This window comes from Pseudorca crassidens, chromosome 13 (genome assembly GCF_039906515.1).
Source record: "Pseudorca crassidens isolate mPseCra1 chromosome 13, mPseCra1.hap1, whole genome shotgun sequence".
Lineage (NCBI taxonomy): Eukaryota > Metazoa > Chordata > Mammalia > Artiodactyla > Delphinidae > Pseudorca > Pseudorca crassidens.
In genome coordinates, this window is record NC_090308.1 from 58,167,791 (window position 1) to 58,185,819 (window position 18,029).

General features: G+C 38.2%; 1 protein-coding gene and 1 long non-coding RNA gene across 4 annotated transcripts in view; one reads left to right on the forward strand and one right to left on the reverse strand.

Annotated features, from left to right (window-relative positions):
• LOC137204714 (uncharacterized) overlaps window positions 1-18,029 on the reverse strand; it is a 297,672-nt gene that overhangs the window by 28,301 nt on the left and 251,342 nt on the right. The gene's annotated exons all lie outside the window — the stretch shown is intronic.
• The window catches only part of FBXL4 (F-box and leucine rich repeat protein 4), a 67,465-nt gene that overhangs the window by 18,137 nt on the left and 31,299 nt on the right, over window positions 1-18,029 (forward strand). For all 3 annotated transcript variants that reach the window (XM_067702525.1, XM_067702523.1, XM_067702524.1), the window contains exons 4-5: window positions 10,069-10,411; window positions 16,050-16,294. In XM_067702525.1, the coding sequence (XP_067558626.1) occupies window positions 10,069-10,411; window positions 16,050-16,294 (588 nt within the window). The remainder of the gene's footprint in view (window positions 1-10,068; window positions 10,412-16,049; window positions 16,295-18,029) is intronic.

Consider the following 18,029-nt stretch of genomic DNA (forward strand, 5'->3'; position numbering starts at 1 on the left):
GTGCCAAACTTCCCTCCAAAGAGGCTCTCCTATTTCTTTTCCCACCAGCAATGTATATGCATGCATGTTTTCCCGAAGCCTCACCTACAGAGTGTTTTAATAAATTTTAGCATTTTTGTCAATTTGTTAGGGGAAAAATGTTAGGGGAAAAATGTTATCTCATGTTAACTTTCATTTGAAATGCTTTTATCATCTCTGAGGTTGGATATCTTCTCATGTTTCAGAGCCATTTATAATTCCTTCTCCTTGAACTGTCTGTCATGTTATTTGTCCATTTTTCGAGTACTTATTGATCTTATCAGTTTTTAACCTTTATATTGCTTGATTCATTCATTAAGTATTTGAGTGTCTACTATGTGCTAAAGCATTGTTCTGGGTATTGAGGATACATTAGTGAACAATGAACAAAATAGACAAAAATCTCTGCCCTTATGAGCTTATTCTAGCCCAAGGGCAGTCTGTGACACCTGTTAAACTGTAGGAGCCCAGCTGCCTGTGGAGGAGGAGTGAGGGCGCAGATCACATTGCATGTTGCATCTAACACACTGCTTCCTTGAAGTCCCTGTCCCCTCAACTCCCAGGGAGCACCTCCCAGTCTACCAGGAAGCAAATGCAGAGTACAGCTCAACTCAAGCTGGAGACTGCTGGTATAATCTTTATCTGTTCTTATCAGAACGATTTTGATAATTCATTGTGAACAATATTATTAATGGGTCAGTTTTTTTAAAAAACAGGAAACCAGCATCCTTTAATATACAGGCTTTTTTTCCTGAGAGGAAAAAAAAGTTCTTTGAGTAGGATCCTTTCTTATGTGAGAATTGTTTCATTGGACTCTGTCAGTTTTTGCCTCTTTCCTACAAAGCTATCTAGTTTTTTTTCTAAAAAGATGAACCAATATGGGGATAAATCTATGCAACATGTAATGTCTTTCCTCTGATCTAAAACTTAATGTCTGCATAACTGATTTTGAGTATGAATCATGCTCTTGGGTTCCTAGCTGAGAGCTGTAGTGCGTGATTGTGATCAAAGTGACAGCTTTATTTATAGATGTATCTCTACTTTGCCTAACTGATTTTTAGCCTTATTCCACAGAAAATACCATTAACTTTTAAGAGAAAAAGAAGCTAACCAATATATATTATTGCAGAATAAAAAAGGGCCTTTTAAATTTTACTGATTATGAAATCAGTTTCAGTGTTTAAAAAAACTTGTTAGGAAATACCAAAAAAGAAAAAATATATAAAAAAACCCCACAGTTCTTCTGCCCAGATTCAGTAACTGTTAACGTTTTGGTGAATTTCTTTAGACAATCAGAAACATTGATTGAACACCTTCTCTGCTCACTCACTGCCAGGAACAAAACAGAGCCAGACAGATGTGGGTCTTGTTCTTTGAGTTTTACAGGCAAGCCTGGAAGAGGGCCGTGAGATTGCAGGTTGCATGTGCGGGCAGAGGGGAACGCCTAACCTGTGGGGCTCCGAGAACTGGGACCTGAGGGTTGAGTGAAGCTTTAGTTTGGGTAGGAATGGTGGAGAGAGAATACTACGTGCAAAGGTGAAACCATGAGGTGAGATCTTGGTGTTCTGAGAAGTGAGAAAAGCCCCAGAGTGGAGAGAACAAGCTGTTGAAGGGCCACAAGCTTTGGGATTTCATAGAGCTCTTGGATCCAGTTTCCCAGAAGCAGACCTTGAGAGGACTGTTCCTCTACTAAAGGTTTGTTAAGGAAGTGCTCCTGAAGAAACTGGTAAGGAGTGGGGAAGATAAGGGAGTGGGGAAAGCACTGTAGGGAAGGGAAGAAATCAGGCAAGGATGCAAAGTCCTGTGAAATCCCAGTCAGCCTGGAGGCACAGTTGCCTGGGAGCTGGGCTCTGATGCTCCTGCCTGTCTGTCTTGGGCTGTGGGCTGGGGGAGTAGGAAGGGGAGATGGAAGTCTTCCAGGCACATGCCACTCTCAGGATGAAGAGGAGGCTCTGGGAGCCTATGTAGTTCTCTGTAGAAGGCTGCAGGTGGGAGCCCTTAGGAGCAAGCCCGCACATCTGGGACATGGGCACCAGACCTACCAGGAGATCTAAGCAGAGCACAGGTAGAGAAAGTCAACTCCAATAAACTGGTAAACATAATGGTATAAACATAATGGTATTGATAATAAAAGTTAGAGAACTGATATAGGGTTCTCAGATTAGTTACTTTGCTACCATCATTTTTCATCACTATCATTTCATAAAAGAAACCCCAGTTTATACTGAGAAATTAGCATGCTCAGAATCTCGAATAAAGAGTGGTTGGCAACTTACGTGTATATGTGTGCATATCTTTATATATACCAATGTATTCTTTATTTTTCACATTTAATCATGGAAAGCTCTATCACACACTGTGGTTTAGGAACCACTGTACTGTACTGCCTATTACTTTAATTAATTGCATACAGTTTTATTTCTCCCTTAGGAGTTAGCAAATAAGAGAGTGTGTTGGAGTAGCTCAGGAATTTATGGGAAATGAACTTGTCCCAGAACATTTAAAATTTAAAAGCAATCTTTCTCCATTTTGTCTGATTGCATTTCTTTGTTCAGTGAGTGAGGTAGGAAAGTTACAGGTAGTTCTGTAAGATCTCAAAGTCTTCTGACTTCGGGCCTAGTGCTCTACTAAGAGAAAAGAAAAAGTAGTATAGAGTGTCCTGGTTCTGAGTATAAGATCTTAATAGATGCTTGTGTAAGAGTCAGAAAAAAGGCTAGTGCAGGGTTACACATGAGAAAGAGAGACGGAAAAGAGGAGGAAGAGAATGACAAATTGAAGTCATATTGAGGAAGCTGACTGGAATGAAGCTATTTGGGGATAAAATTTAGTGGTATGGATTTTTTTTTTGAGTGTTGAAAGCATTTTCGCTACAGAATATTGAAGTTAAGAAAGCAAGGAGAAAGAAAGTGGCCGACACAGAAAGAATTTGTTGCCAAAGGAAGTTGCTTAAGCAATGATTTCACGAATTGGTCATAGTCTGGTCCCCTTGACTTTGTGAGTCAAGAAGCATGATTTTGTCATTTAAGTCAGAAATGATCAGACCCTTTATCGGTTAGTTCTTTTTAAAGCAGATGCCACTTTGTTAGTTACAATTAGAGACAGGCTGGGAAGCAGGGAGTGAGTAGGTATACCTATTAGAGTACTTAATTTTATTCTAGTTTGTTTTCCTATTCTATCCCTTCACTTTCAGCAGGTAAAATGGAACAATGTTGGCAAGAGAACTTTCTTTTTGCTGGTTACTAGTTGTGCTTACTAACCAGGAGGAATTTTGGTTATAGGGAAGCTCTTTGCATCCATGTGCCTGGCTTCCAACCTGAATATGTTAGAAAACTTGCTTTTTCCAGTTTCTATTGATGAACATCTCTCTTCCTCTCTTGTCTACCTGCTGCTTCCTGGGAGCCCTAGAGAGATGTTCTCAGTGAGTAACAACAGGTCAACAGTTACAGAGACAGAGTGCTTTGTGTCCAAGCACTGGACATATAGTAGGCATTCAGTGCAATCAACAGAAGGAGAAATAAGTGGGCTGGTAAAGAGAATGCTGGTTACCAACCCAGAATTAAGGGCTCCAAGTGCAGACAAAGTGCAGCCTGATAGGGATTCCATGCCAAATTTTACACATGATTCTGTAGATTTAAAATACTTACAAAGGACATTAGTGTTTGTCGTATTTGTCCAGTAGATGAATACGGTGTGTGGGCATATATAGTCAGCACATGAATGTGCAGACTACAAAGGCCATGACTTAAAGCAGTTTAATCTCATCAACACTGTTCTGGGTCTAGAGGATTAAGAGTCAGGGCTATCTCATGGAAAATTGTGTGTGTGTGTGTGTGTGTGTGTACACACACGCACGCACACGTGCATTTGCTTGTATTTGCTTATTTTCACTGACTAGCTTTTTAAATTCTGGCATTAATTTTCTAGAATAAAAAGAGATTGGCATAGGAAATATAGCCATTATTTTATAATAAACTTAAGTGGAATATGTAAAAATATTGAATCACTATGTCACACACCTGAAACTATTCTAATATTGTAAATCAACCATACTATAATTAAAAAAAAAGATTGACATATTCTGTTGTTGGGTAAAGTAGATATCTTTCTCTTTCTAACTTTAAAATAATATATTCTAGTTCTATTAGAATTTTAAACAAAAACACCTAAATACAGATACCCCCAAATCAATTTGTATTGGTCTCAGAGTTATTTAATTCAACTGGCCACAGATCTATAAAATAATTTTTCCATCTTTTTACCACTTTTCTTTATTACTTCTTAGGCTATCAAGAAAAATCAAAATAAAATATAAATAAACTAATGATACTTGAATTTTTTTATGTTTAGACATTTAAAAATATTTCTAATTGATAAGGTTTGATATTTTTCAACTTTAAGAATGCTATCATATTTAAACTTATATGTATAACTAAATATATAATGTTTATGCTATATAAAGTCAGAAGCAAAAATGATGCTAACATAGCATTAAACATTTAAACATGCTAGAAATGTTAAGGAAGTCATTTTAAAGCATCATCTTAACCTTGTCCATTCTGCAAGGTAGAGAGAGAGAGAGGACTTTAGTGGATTAATACATTATTACAGTAGAATATTTCTGCTCTAATCAGTGCTTGGCAAGGGACCCGGCAGAGGTGATTTCTATATTACATTTTCAGTGTTTCTGTTAAGGCTCATAAAAACTTCTAGTTGAAGCTAAACAATAAAATAGGCTGGTTTAGTCCACATGTGTTGTGAACCGGTACAGGTAGTTATTTAACAGGGTCCTGAGTGGTCCTTGTTTCTTGGACATGAGACATTCCTCCAGCATCATTTCATGTCATTTTCCAGCAGCAACAAAAGGATGAGTAAAACCACAGTTCGAATTTTCTAATACCTTCCACCATTTACCCCAGGATTCTTGGAAATGTACTGTTCAAAATTAGGAATGCGTTTTCCCCTGAACATGGTTTTAAATGTTTCGTACTTCTGTTCCTGTATGGCTAGCTCTATTTAACGGTGTGGATTTTCAGTAGAGTGTTCAAATCAATTCCATTGTTAGAAACCCTAAAGATTTTTGCATTTAGGCTTTAGGGGCACTTCTTAGGTCTAGGCTGGCATTCCAAATTTGCTTTTCTGCCTTGTCACAGAAAGTGAGAAGATGCCCAGCTAGCTTTCCTTTCCTCCTCAAATCTGCCGCAACCTGCTCTGTTCCTTAGAACTCTTCCCCTGCCTCCCAAGATTGGATGTAGAGAGGGACCAGTCTCTCCATTCCTACTTTCAGGTTGTCTCTGAATACAAATACTCACAGGTTCTTTATATGTTTGATGGGTTTTATTCCTAGTTTTCAGGAGAGAAGTAGCAAATCTAACAAATATGGGGTAATTATAAGGGTTCTGTTAACTGCAAAAGTCCTACTGTTATGGTTAGTGATATGTTTACTGGAATCCCGTTGAGTTTCTGCCTTATGCTTTTATTCCTAAACATAGAAATTAACCAAACTTCCCTTCTCCTGAGAGTGGTGCTATATGCCTTTCTTGCCCCCATCTTGGCCTAAAGACCATTATGGTACTTGTATGTCGATGACTTCTATAGTCTCAACTCAGATTTCTCCCCTGAGTTTCATACTCTTTTGTCTATTTCAGTTCCCTAAATGCCTTGCTGTAATCAGTTTTTACCTGGATCTCAATAGGCCATTGGCTTATCAAGAAAAAGAGGGAGAGGACTCAAATCAATAAAATTAGAAATGAAAACGAAGAAGTTACAATGGATACTGCAGAAATAAAAAGCATCATAAGAGACTACTACAAGCAATTGTATGCCAATCAAATGGACAACCTGGAAGAAATGGACAAATTCTTAGAAAGGTATAACCTTCCAAGACCGAACCAGGAAGAAATAGAAAATATGAACAGACCAATCACAAGTAATGAAATTGAAACTGTGATTAAAAATATTACAACAAACAAAAGATCAGGACCAGATGGCTTCACAGGCTAATTCTGTCAAACATTTAGAGAAGAGCTAACACCCATCCTTCTCAAAGTCTTCCAAAAAATTGTGGAGGAAGGAACACTCCCAAACTCATTCTATGAGGCCACCATCACCCTGATACCAAAACCAGGCAAAGATGCTACAAAGAAACAAAATTACAGACCAATATCACTGATGAATATAGATGCAAAAATCCTCAACAAATACTAACAAAGAGAATCCAACAACACATTAAAAGGATAATACACCATGATCAAGTGGGATTTATCCCAGGGATGCAAGGATTCTTCAATATATGCAAATCAGTCAATGTGATACACAATATTAACAAATTGAAGAATAAAAACCATATGATCATCTCAATAGATGCAGAAAAAGCTTTTGACAAAATTCAGTACCCATTTATGATAAAAACTCTCCAGAAAGTGGGCACAGAGGGAACCTACCTCAACATAATAAAGGTCATATACGACAAACCCAGAGCAAACATCATTCTCAGTGGTGAAAAACTGAAAGCTTTCCTCTAAGATCAGGAACAAGTCAAGGATGTCCACTCTCGCCACTGTTATTAAACATAGTTTGGGAAGTCCTAGCCACGGCAGTCAGAGAAGAAAAAGAAATAATAGGAATACAAATTGGAAAAGAAGAAGTAAAACTGTCACTGTTTGCAGATGACATGATAGTATACACAGATAATCCTAAAGATGCCACCAGAAAACTACTAGAGCTAATCAATGAATTTGGTAAAGTAGCAGGATACAAACTTAGTGCACAGAAATCTCTTGCATTCGTATACACTAACAACGAAATATCAGAAAGAGAAATGAAGGAAACAATCCCATTCACCATTGCAATGAAAAGAATAAAATACCTAGGAATAAACCTACCTAAGGAGGGAGAAGACCTGTACTCAGAAAACTATAAGACACTGATGAAAGAAATCAAAGATGACACAAATGGAGAGATATACCTTGTTCTTGGATTGGAAGAATCAGTATTGTGAAAATGACTATAGTACCCAAAGCAATCTACAGATTCAGTGCAATCCCTATCAAATTACCAATGGCATTTTTTACAGAACTAGAACAAAAAAATCTTAAAATTTGTATGGAGACACAGAAGACGCTGAATAGCTAAAGCAATCTTGAGGGAAAAAAATGGAGCTGGAGGAATCAGACTCCCTGACTTCAGATTATACTACAAAGCTACAGTAATCAAGACAATATGGTACTGGCACAAAAACAGAAATATAGATCAATGGAACAGGATAGAAAGCCCAGAGATAAACCCACACAGCTATGGTCAACTAATCTATGACAAAGGAGGCAGGGATATACAATGGAGAAAAGACAGCCTCTTCAGTAAGTGGTGCTGGGAAAACTGTGGACAGCTACATGTAAAAGAATTAAATTAGAATGCTCCCTAACACCATACACAAAAATAAACTCAAAATGGATTAAAGACCTGAATGTAAGACTGGACACTATAAAACTCTTAGAGGAAAACATAGGAAGAACACTCTTTGTCATAAATCACAGCAAGATCTTTTTTGATCCACCTCCTAGAGTAATGGAAATAAAAACAAAAATAAACAAATGGGACCTAATGAAACTTAAAACCTTCTGTAAAGCAAAGGAAACTACAAACAAGACCAAAAGACAACCCTCATAATGGGAGAAAATATTTGCAAAGGAATCAACAGACAAAGGATTAATCTCCAAAATATCTAAACAGCTCATGCAGCTCAATATTAAAAGAACAAACAACCTAATCCAAACATGGGCAGAAGACCTAAATAGACATTTCTCCAAAGAAGACATACAGATGGCCAAGAAGCATATGAAAAGCTACTCAACATCATTAATTATTGGAGAAATGCAAATCAAAACTACAATGAGGTTATCACCTCACACCGATTAGTATGGGCATCATCAGAAAATCTTCAAACAACAAATGCTGGAGAGGGTGTGGAGAAAAGGGAACCCTCTTGCACTGTTGGTGGGAATGTAAATTGATACAGCCACTGTGGCGAACAGTATGGAGGTTCCTTAAAAAACTGAAAACAGAATTACCATATGACTCAGCAATCCCACTGTTGGGCATATACCCAGAGAAAACCATAATTCAGAAAGACCCATGCACCCCAATGTTCATTGCAGCAGTGTTTACAATATCCAGGTCCTGGAAGCAACCTAAATGCCCATCGACAGATGAATGGATAAAGAAGATGTGGTGCATATATACAACAGAATATTACTCAGCCATAAAAAGGAACGAAATTGGGTCATTTGTAGAGACGTGGATGGACCTAGAGACTGTCATACATAGTGGAGTAAATTAGAAAGAGAAAAACAAATGTATATTAACGCATATATGTGGAATCTAGGAAAATGGTACAGATGAACCGGTTTGCAAGGCAGAAATAGAGACACAGACGTAGAGAACAAACATATGGACACCAAGGGGGAGAAGCGGGGAGGAGAGGGGGTGGTGGTGGTGGGATGAATTGGACGATTGGGATTGACATATATACACTAATATGTATAAAGTAGATAACTAATAAGAACCTGCTGTATAAAAAAAATAAAATTCATAAAAAGTAAATAGGCCATTCGGGCAACGAAATGAACTGACAATATATTGGAGGGGAAAAAATTTGATATGATTAATAAGCATATGAAAACATTTTAAGTGTTATTAGTAGTCAGTGAATTATAAATTATGTCACAGAGACCTGGGTCACTGTGAAATTAGAGATTATTTTTAAAAATAAAGAGTGCTTTCAGTGGACATTCTTACATATTGTTGGCATAAGCTTCTTTGAAAGCAGTTTGTAGTATGTATTGGGAGAATTAAAAATGTTCTTAATCTCTGACATAAAATCTTTATGTAAAAGTTTTGCTAGCTAAAGTAAATAAATAGAAATAGAAGTATTTATTAAAGTATTTTTGTCTTTGTTTTTAAGTTTCTCTGTTATATTAGAAAACAATATTAGAGAAATGGTTATTTATGCCATATATTGGAGAATATTATATATCTAATGATGCTATGTTACAAAGAATCTTTAAATAATTTTGGAAACTAATTTTTTAAGAAGACCTATATAAAGACATGGAATATGAGTTAGGCCTTGAAGAAAAGATGGGCAGATAATTGTAGGTTAGGCATTTCATTGGGAGGGGAAGACAACATGAGCAAACACCTTCGTGTGGAAATAAGTTTATTATCTGGAAAGTAATGATTAACCTGGTTGAAAAGTAGAAGTTCATTTTGAAGGAATAGGAGAAAATGTTATTCACCTGTTACGTGTTAGCTACTTGCTAGGTACTGAGGATACAAGGATGACTAAAAGATGACAATAATGGAAACTTAGGAGAAGGGCATATATGAGACAATTTCATGAAAACTCTGATAAAATTTAATGACTGGATAAAAGAAAATCAAAGAAAATGATAGTTTTGGGACTTCCCTGGTGGTCCAGTGGTTAAGACTCCGCACGCTTCCAGCGCAAGGGACACGGGTTTGATCCCTGGTGGGGGGATCTAAGATTCCACATGCCATGTGCTGTGGCCAAAGAAAAATATAATGAAAGTTTTGAATTTGTATGGCACCAGTAACAGAAACAGAGAAGGAGACCTTCGTGAGGCAAGGTGAGAAGTTTAGTTTCCACAGTTGGTTTAGGGCATGCATACAGGAGTGCTTTCTACTGTGTGCGTTAATATTTCGTGTTTACTTTATCTGTAAAACTGAGTGTTGTTCATGTACCGCTGACTACCTATTCCAGTTTTTAACTTACCAAAGTGAAATCTGCCAAAAAGGACTTTCTAGGGAGTTGTAAAAATAATTTAAGTAGTAAAAATATCTTAAGTAATAAGGTCTATGGCATTTAGGTTTAAAATTATTTTCATGTCCTGGAAACAATTCTTGGTTTGATCCTATCCACCTTGTTGAATGCTTTTGCTTCACACTGTAACGTATTGGGCTGGGCCCCTAATGTTAAGGTAACAGTAAATCTCATTCTAAACTGTATTATAGGGAAGTTTCTTTCTTTGGCAGATGGGAGATTCTTTGGTCAGAGAAACCTACGAAGGTGAATGCTTCCCAGGCTCGCCAGTTTAAACCTTGTATTAAGCAGATAAATTTTCCCACAAATCTTATACGGCTGGAAGTAAATAGTTCTCTTCTGGATTATTACACTGAATTAGATGCCGTTGTATTACATGGTACAAAGGACAAGCCAGTGCTTTCTCTCAAGACTTCACTTATTGATATGAATGATCTAGAAGATGACTATGAAGAAAAGAATGGATGTGGAATGGACAATCTGAACAAAAAGTTTAGCAGTATTGCCCTCAGGGAAGGGACAAGTAATGGATATTTTGATAAACTACCTTATGAGGTAAGCCAAAGATATTCAGTAGCAATATTGGACATACTATCATTTTAAAATGTTTAGATGTTAATGTTTATTTTGCTAGATGTCAGAGAAATCGGAGCATTAGCAAGGTATACATAATCTGATGTATTGTGTATTTTGATTTTGGAAAGACTAGACAAAATTGTGTTCAGTAACTTCGCCACCTTTGTTTTGGATTTGACTTTAGTGATTCTGGATAAACTATTAAATATAGGTTATTTTATCACAGATTAACAATAACCAAAATACATAAAGCAATGATAAATTACACTCCACTTTAATTCATAATTACACAGTGTTAATATGGGCAATATGTGCTTAACTTGATACCGGTTATATTAAAGATGATTTGCGGGCTTCCCTGGTGGCGCAGTGGTTGAGAGTCCGCCTGCCGATGCAGGGGACACGGGTTCGTGCCCAGGTCCGGGAGGATCCCACGTGCCGCGGAGGAGCTGGGCCCGTGCGCCATGGCTGCTGGGCCTGCGATTTCGGAGCCTGTGCTCCGCAACGGGGGAGGCCGCGGCAGTGAGAGGCCCACGTACCACAAAAAAAAAAAAAAAAAAATTTGCTATGAAAAATAAGAGTATTAATTAGACCGTGAGAGAAATGCTAATTCTGTTTAATAGTGCGCAGTTTCTCCAAGTGTCATATACTCTTCTATACTAACTCTATTCTATACTCTAACTAGCTATGATTTTTGGTCTAGGCAGGTATAGAGTGCCTTTTACCTAAAGTCTTGTTTTCAGTGTGTCACTGCAGGGGTGTTTCCAGGGTATATTTAGCACTCCTGGCTCCCAGGCATCGAATGCCATTAGCACACCCCCTGGGGTGGGAGTAGGGCCAGGCATTCCTTCCCCTGCTGAGAAGAGCTGTGTGTGGTTAAAAATAATATAATCAGATCTTTTAAAGAAAAATTTTATAAATTTAAACTTTAACCAGTTCAACTATCCCCCTTCCACACTGGTGGGTATTTCAGGTTTCATTGTAATAATACAAGTAGCTTAACTTGCGTGGAACAATAAGGTAGCCTCTTGAGTGCCTAACAGGAGCTATAACGCCTGTTCAACGTTTCACAGTTCAAATGCTATGGTACATCCTGTGAAGTAGCTAAAGTTGCCACATAAAGATGAATTTAAGGATCTAAGGTAACTCAGTCAGTAAGCCATGGAACCAGGATCCAGCCCAGGCCTTCTAGGTCAAGTCTTGTGTTATGGAAGGAAGCTTCATAGGTGGACAAGACACCCTGGCCCTTAGAGGGAGGAGGGAGGAAAGATGGAGGAGCAGCTGAGCTGGGAGAGAGGAGCGTGGGATGTTGACAATGTTGTTCCCTGGGGCTTCAAGGAGGGTCTGTCCTGGCAGCAATGGCAGCAGCTCATCTGGAGGAAGCTCACTTCCTTGATTCTTACCCGTTTCCTAAAACTACAGTATAGAGATTTAAATTCAGCAAATGTATTTTAAAGAGTTTGTTGAATTTTATCCAGACCTGGTAAAATGCTTAACATGTCACATTCAAATGAATAACGGGAACTTCAGGCAAAGGGAAGAGAGTGTCCAAAGGTGAGAAGAAGTGAAACTGTGTGACCTGTTTGGGAACTCCAGTATTTCACTGTGGCTGGAATAGGATTTGATAGCAGAAGCTGCAAGAGATGAACTTGGACACAGGCTCAGGGCTGCCTCCGTGCATCACTCCATAGGCCACCATCCACACAGATGACAGTGATTGGGACATCCCAGCCCTGGCAGTGCACAGCCCACCCTGCCACGTTGTAGAGGGCTCTGTGGGTTTTACCGAGAGGTTTGCATTTTCTCTCTTCAGCCAGTGGTCCTCAGGCTGCTGTGTCTCTCCTGTACACCGCAGAATCATTTGAGGGGAGTCATAGAGACCTTAGATTTTATAAATCATTTACTTTTGGTAAAAAATTAGAACAAATCCAAGATAATACCTATAATAATTTCACACTCACTTTCTTGTGTTCTCTGAATTCTTCATATGCATTTTTTAGTGGGAGAAAAAGATGTGGAATAATAGCATTCCAGAAATTATCCATAACATGCAGGCATTTTTGCACATGCTTTGTCCCACAGTGAGAATGATTGCCCAGGTGTTTGGCCTCATGTAAAGCTTGTTTTTCGTATGTGTCATGGTATGAAGAAGATTGTGAACCTTTTCTGTAGTCAGTAGGGAAACATTGAAAGTTTTATTTACTTTAAAAGAAGAATAACAAAATGAGATTTCTTTCTTAGATTATTCTGTTGGTAAATGAAGAATAGACCAAAAGGAGGTCAAGGTGGGAAGCAGGGATACCAGTCGAGGAGCTACTGCAGAAATGTAGGCAAGAAGTTATGAAGCTCTGGGTACTCGAAAGTTTGGAAAGGAGGTAAGCCGGAGAAGTATTCTAGAGATGCAGAAGGTAGAAATCAAAGTAACTATTGAATGTGGACATGAAGCAGAGCATCACAAGGACTTTTAGGCTTCTGGTTGAAATGACCTGGTGGATGGATATGCCATTAATCATAAACCAGTGGGTGAAGGTGGAAGGGTGCATTGACTTGGAGGTGCCTGTGATTCATCAAAGCCAACTTCTCTGATTGAGAAGTTGACAGTAGGCAGTTGCTATTTGAGTTTGAAACGCAAGAGGAAGGTCTGAGTTTACATTTGTGTGAGTCTTCTCAGAAGAGGAGAGGGCTACCATGGTAGATGAAACTGACCAGGAAAACTGAGGGTGTGAATAAAGGGCCAAGAATAGAATTCTGGGATTACTAACATCTAAGAGTCCAGGAGAGGAAGACAAGTCAGAAAAGGCACTTGGGACAAGGATGAGATTGTCTTAAAAACAACAATAGGAAGCTAAAGAGGTTTAGAGAACAGAAAATGGGTGTGGTCGGCCACACCGCTGCAGAGAGCTCAGTGACGAGTGCCCACTGGTTTTGGTCATCGGGAGATCTCTGATAATCCTTTACCAGTATCAGTTCAATGTAACTATGACCATAGGGTGAGAGATGAGAAAAACCTTACCATATCTGGTTAAGGCATCAAGGAGCGGGGAAGAAGCAGAGACAAAAAGTGTTTGCTCTCTGAGCATAAGCAGAAAAATATTTCTATTAATATACACCAATCATGGGCAAGACTGTCCACCAATAGTGAATAATACTTGGCATCCTAACACTCCACCCCTTCATGTCACACTCAATAAGGCATATCAAAATGAGGAAGAGTATGAAATTATTATAGATATTATTTGCTCTAATTTATCTTTTAAAAGGAGAAAAGACGAGTGGCAGAAGATGTAGCAGGGTGGGAAGGTTTCTGTTTGTGATGCAAGCTGGGAGAGATTTCAGTATGCTTTTATGCTGTAGGGAAGGAGCCAATAAAGAGTAAAGGCTTCCAGTACATGCAAGGGGTTTAATCAATACAACAAAATCACATAGACGAAACCGAGAGAGAGAATCAGTCGTCCTGAAGGACATTAATTAGTCATGATGAAAGCAGTACAATGCATAAAGAGTTGATGCTGCAAAACACTGAATGATCTCACAGTGAGTAAAAAGAGAAACTCTTTTTTTAAAAGTTGCCTAAATTATATAATCCAAGTTATTTAAAGGAAAAAAAAAACCCACATTTAAATATGTCAAGTGACATAATGTTTCCTTAGTTGAAAATAATTGTATTATGAGTGGAGTGTGTTTTGAGGGCAGATCAGCTGTGTTTTGAGACATACAACATCCTCCATACAACATGGTGTCAAATGGTACTTTAGGCTAGGATACCCCCATATAAAAACATCTTCTGACAGACACTAGATACTAGATGAGTAATAATTAATGGGTATTATCTTGTGGGCCTAAAACCTGTTATCTTTTGCTTAATCAGAATCCAAAAGTGCTTTTTCACATGCCAGTGTCATGGTCTCAATAACTTCATTATTCTTCTTCTACTTGGATATTTGCTTAAAATATAATATTAAGGATCAGAAAATGTTTTCACACAATATACATCTTTTAATAATGGTGACTTTGGAATGATGCCAGCAATTGCTGGGAGTTATTTAAATTATAAATCATCTGGAAAAAAGTAAATTATTTATCCTCTGATACATGGATATATTTAACTTTTAATGTCTCTTTGCACTAACTGCTTAAAAATTTTACTGAAATAGCTTTTAATATTGTAGTTAAAACAACAAATTTTTAATTCATTCTACACGTATTTAAGGTCCTACAGTTGCCAAGCCCAGATGGCTCATAGGTTCTTTCAGACATTTAAGAAGTGATCAAATCCTGTATTATTTAAACTCTTTCATAGCATAAAGAAAAGGGAAAGTTTTTAACTTCTTAGTGAAGCTGTTATAATACTCTAGCACATAAAAATAAAATTACAGACCAATTTTACTTCTGCAAACAAAATACAGTGAATAGAATTATTTAAAAATATAATACAGGGGCTTCCCTGGTGGCTCAGTGGTTGAGAGTCCGCCTGCTGATGCAGGGGACACGGGTTCGTGCCCCAGTCTGGGAGGATCCCACATGCTGCGGAGCGGCTGGGCCCGTGAGTCATGGCCGCTGAGCCAGCGCGTCCGGAGCCTGTGCTCTGCAATGGGAGAGGCCACAACAGTGAGAGGCCCGCGTACTGCAAAAAAAAAAAAAAAAAATTTGATTTTTTTTTCTTAGTATTTCTTGGTTCAGAATAGGCTATTTAGCAGTGATTCTTTGAAAATTAGTTTAGGAGCCCCTGACTGTTCACCATTAAGAAAAAACAAATCTTGAACTAGTTCAAAGAAACTATTTTAATTAGAGATAAAAATCTTTTTGATTCCTCCTCCTTAATACTTTTTTGTATCTGTTAGCTACTCCCTAGTCACTGCCAGTTGCCTGAAGCAGGCCCCTGATTCCTCTTTCTTGGAATCTACAGTAGCCGCCAGGCGGGTTTCCCTTCCTGCCTCCGGTAGTGCCCCCTGCAATGATCTTTCTAAACCATAAATATGACTGTCACTCTGCAGTTACATAAATCCCTTCAAGACTCCTCATTGCTTTCAGAATAAATCCAGGCTCCTCGGTGAGGCTCTCTGTGATCCAGTCCTTACCACTAACTAATCTTTCCTCTCCCCAGTTTTGCCTCTCTTTAAAGCTGAGCCTTGCTGGTCCAAGTCCGCTTTCACTGAGGTTAGGCCTGTGTCTTGTGTCAGGCTCTAGTAGCAGTCTGTGCATCTATCCAAGCTATTAAAACATATCATCGTACTTACCAGTCCCCACTGGACTCTGGAAACCCTGAAAGTGGGAGCTCTTCTCACCAGTGTTTGACGTGTAGTCGATGTTTAGTAAATGTTAAGTATGTGAAAAATTCTATTATTCAATAGATTACCAAAATATACCTTTGCGCTGTAAAAAAAAAAATAGTCGACATGAATTGAATATACTTTGAATGCTCTTGAAATGTAATATATATAGCCTTATGTATGTATGGTTACTACTGATTTGGATAATTCTGTTGAATTATGTAGTATGTGAAAGTATTGTTATAAAATGTATGATACTGTTATTCTTTATTAGATCAAATCATATGCTTCAAAAAGTGATATTGTTTTTTCAGTCTGGGTGATCTTGGTTTCTCTGTTTTATGTAGCTCATTCAACTGATTCTGAATCATCTGACACTACCAGACCTGTGTAGATTAGCACAGACTTGCAAACTACTGAACCAGCATTGCTGTGATCCTCTGCAGTACATCCACCTCAATCTGCAACCATACTGGGCAAAACTAAATGACACCTCTCTGGAATTTCTGCAGCCTCGCTGTACTCTCGTCCAGTGGCTTAATTTATCTTGGACTGGCAATAGGGGCTTCATCTCTGTTTCAGGATTTAGCAGGTCAGTGCCAAGCCTTGTTGAGGTTATTTAAATCAGCAGGCTATACTTACTATGTAGTAGTTTTGATAATAAAAGTTTGAAATTATATATCATGTACTTTAGATCATGTTCAGAGTGCTTCTGCTTACAAAAGTGGATGAGTTAGTTTCACCACCCTCTTCAGCTAGACTTCACAAGATGGAGGGAAATTATGCCCTTTACCTCATATTTTTAAATCCCAAGGAAATTTCAACAGAGCTCCTTTTTTTCTTTCTCATATTTTCAGCACAGATGATTAACACATTCTAAAAACTATTTCCAAATCAAAATCTACCTCCCTAATGTGATTTGTCAGAAATGGAAAACAATTTATTATAGAACATTTTTAATTAAATCTTAATTACATGTGCAATACATCACCCAAATTTAGAAGCTCATTTAAACTAATTATGTTGAAAATGCAATTGCATGTTAAATAGGCGACCACACTTGCAGACCTGCCCAGGTGTTTCTGCTCCTTTCTATTTAAGCATTTAGTTTCCTTACTATTAAACGTCACCTGTTAAACATTTGAAAGCTTGCACGAGTACATATTCATTTAGTAATGCCATAGTCATTTTTCTTGTGAAACAAACAGGTGTTTTTCTCCTAACCTTGATGGTTATTCTCATTGTATGTTACAGTATAATCCGTTTCATTAACGAAGAAGTAGACACTTTGGGGAAATTACCTGTTTGTTTGTTTGTTTGCTTGTTTTTTGCGGTATGCGGGCCTCTCACTCTCGTGGCCTCTCCCGTTGCGGAGCACAGGCTCCGGACGCGCAGGCTCAGCGGCCATGGCTCACGGGCCTAGCCGCTCTGCGGCATGTGGGATCTTCCCGGACCGGGGCACGAACCCATGTCCCCTGCATCGGCAGGTGGACTCTCAACCACTGCGTCACCAGGGAAGCCCCACCTGTTATTTTTGATTAACAAATAATCTCCTATCCTGTTTTTAGAAGTTAGAATGAACTACAGCCCTCCCTACACATATCCCCAGTGGATACATTCCTGAACAGTGGTTTATGAATTAGAAATCTGTATTTTGAGCTTTGTTCCCCTTGACTTAAAGTATAAAAATAAAGATGCAGTTCCAGAACTGCATTTGATACCATTAGATTCAGATGAAGTCATGTTTGAAATAGCACCAATGTGTTCAAAATGCTAATATTGATAGTTTATGCATCAAAGTAAAAAATAAACACAAGCAGTAATGGCTTATAGCACATGTTGAAACCATGGATGCACTGAGTTTCTTTTCTGCCAGAAATAGAGCCAGGGGAAGGGGTTTTAAATAGAACATGATGGGATTGTGGGTCAGAGTCTAAAGATTTTACAACAGGCTATGTATACAAAATTCTTTTTTATTATGTAAATTTGCTTAAAAGGGGATATATATATTATATATATATATATAGTAGAAAAATTAGGCATTTCTTTTTGGCAGTGTGATTTTGGTAAATTTTTATAGAATCCACATTTTGGAAATTGCTGGATCTTTGACAGCTCTCCAGTGGAACACAAGCTCAGTCCTTTCTACTTCCTTTTGCTGCAGACACACACACTTCATTGGCTAATTTTCCTCGCTATTAATGGGACCGAGAAGAACTGAAGCTAATGATGACTGTGGGTATTGAGAGCACACACTATAGATCATAAACCAAGACTAACTGACTCTGAGAGCAGATAGAACCATTGGTATCAGTAAGCATTATTTT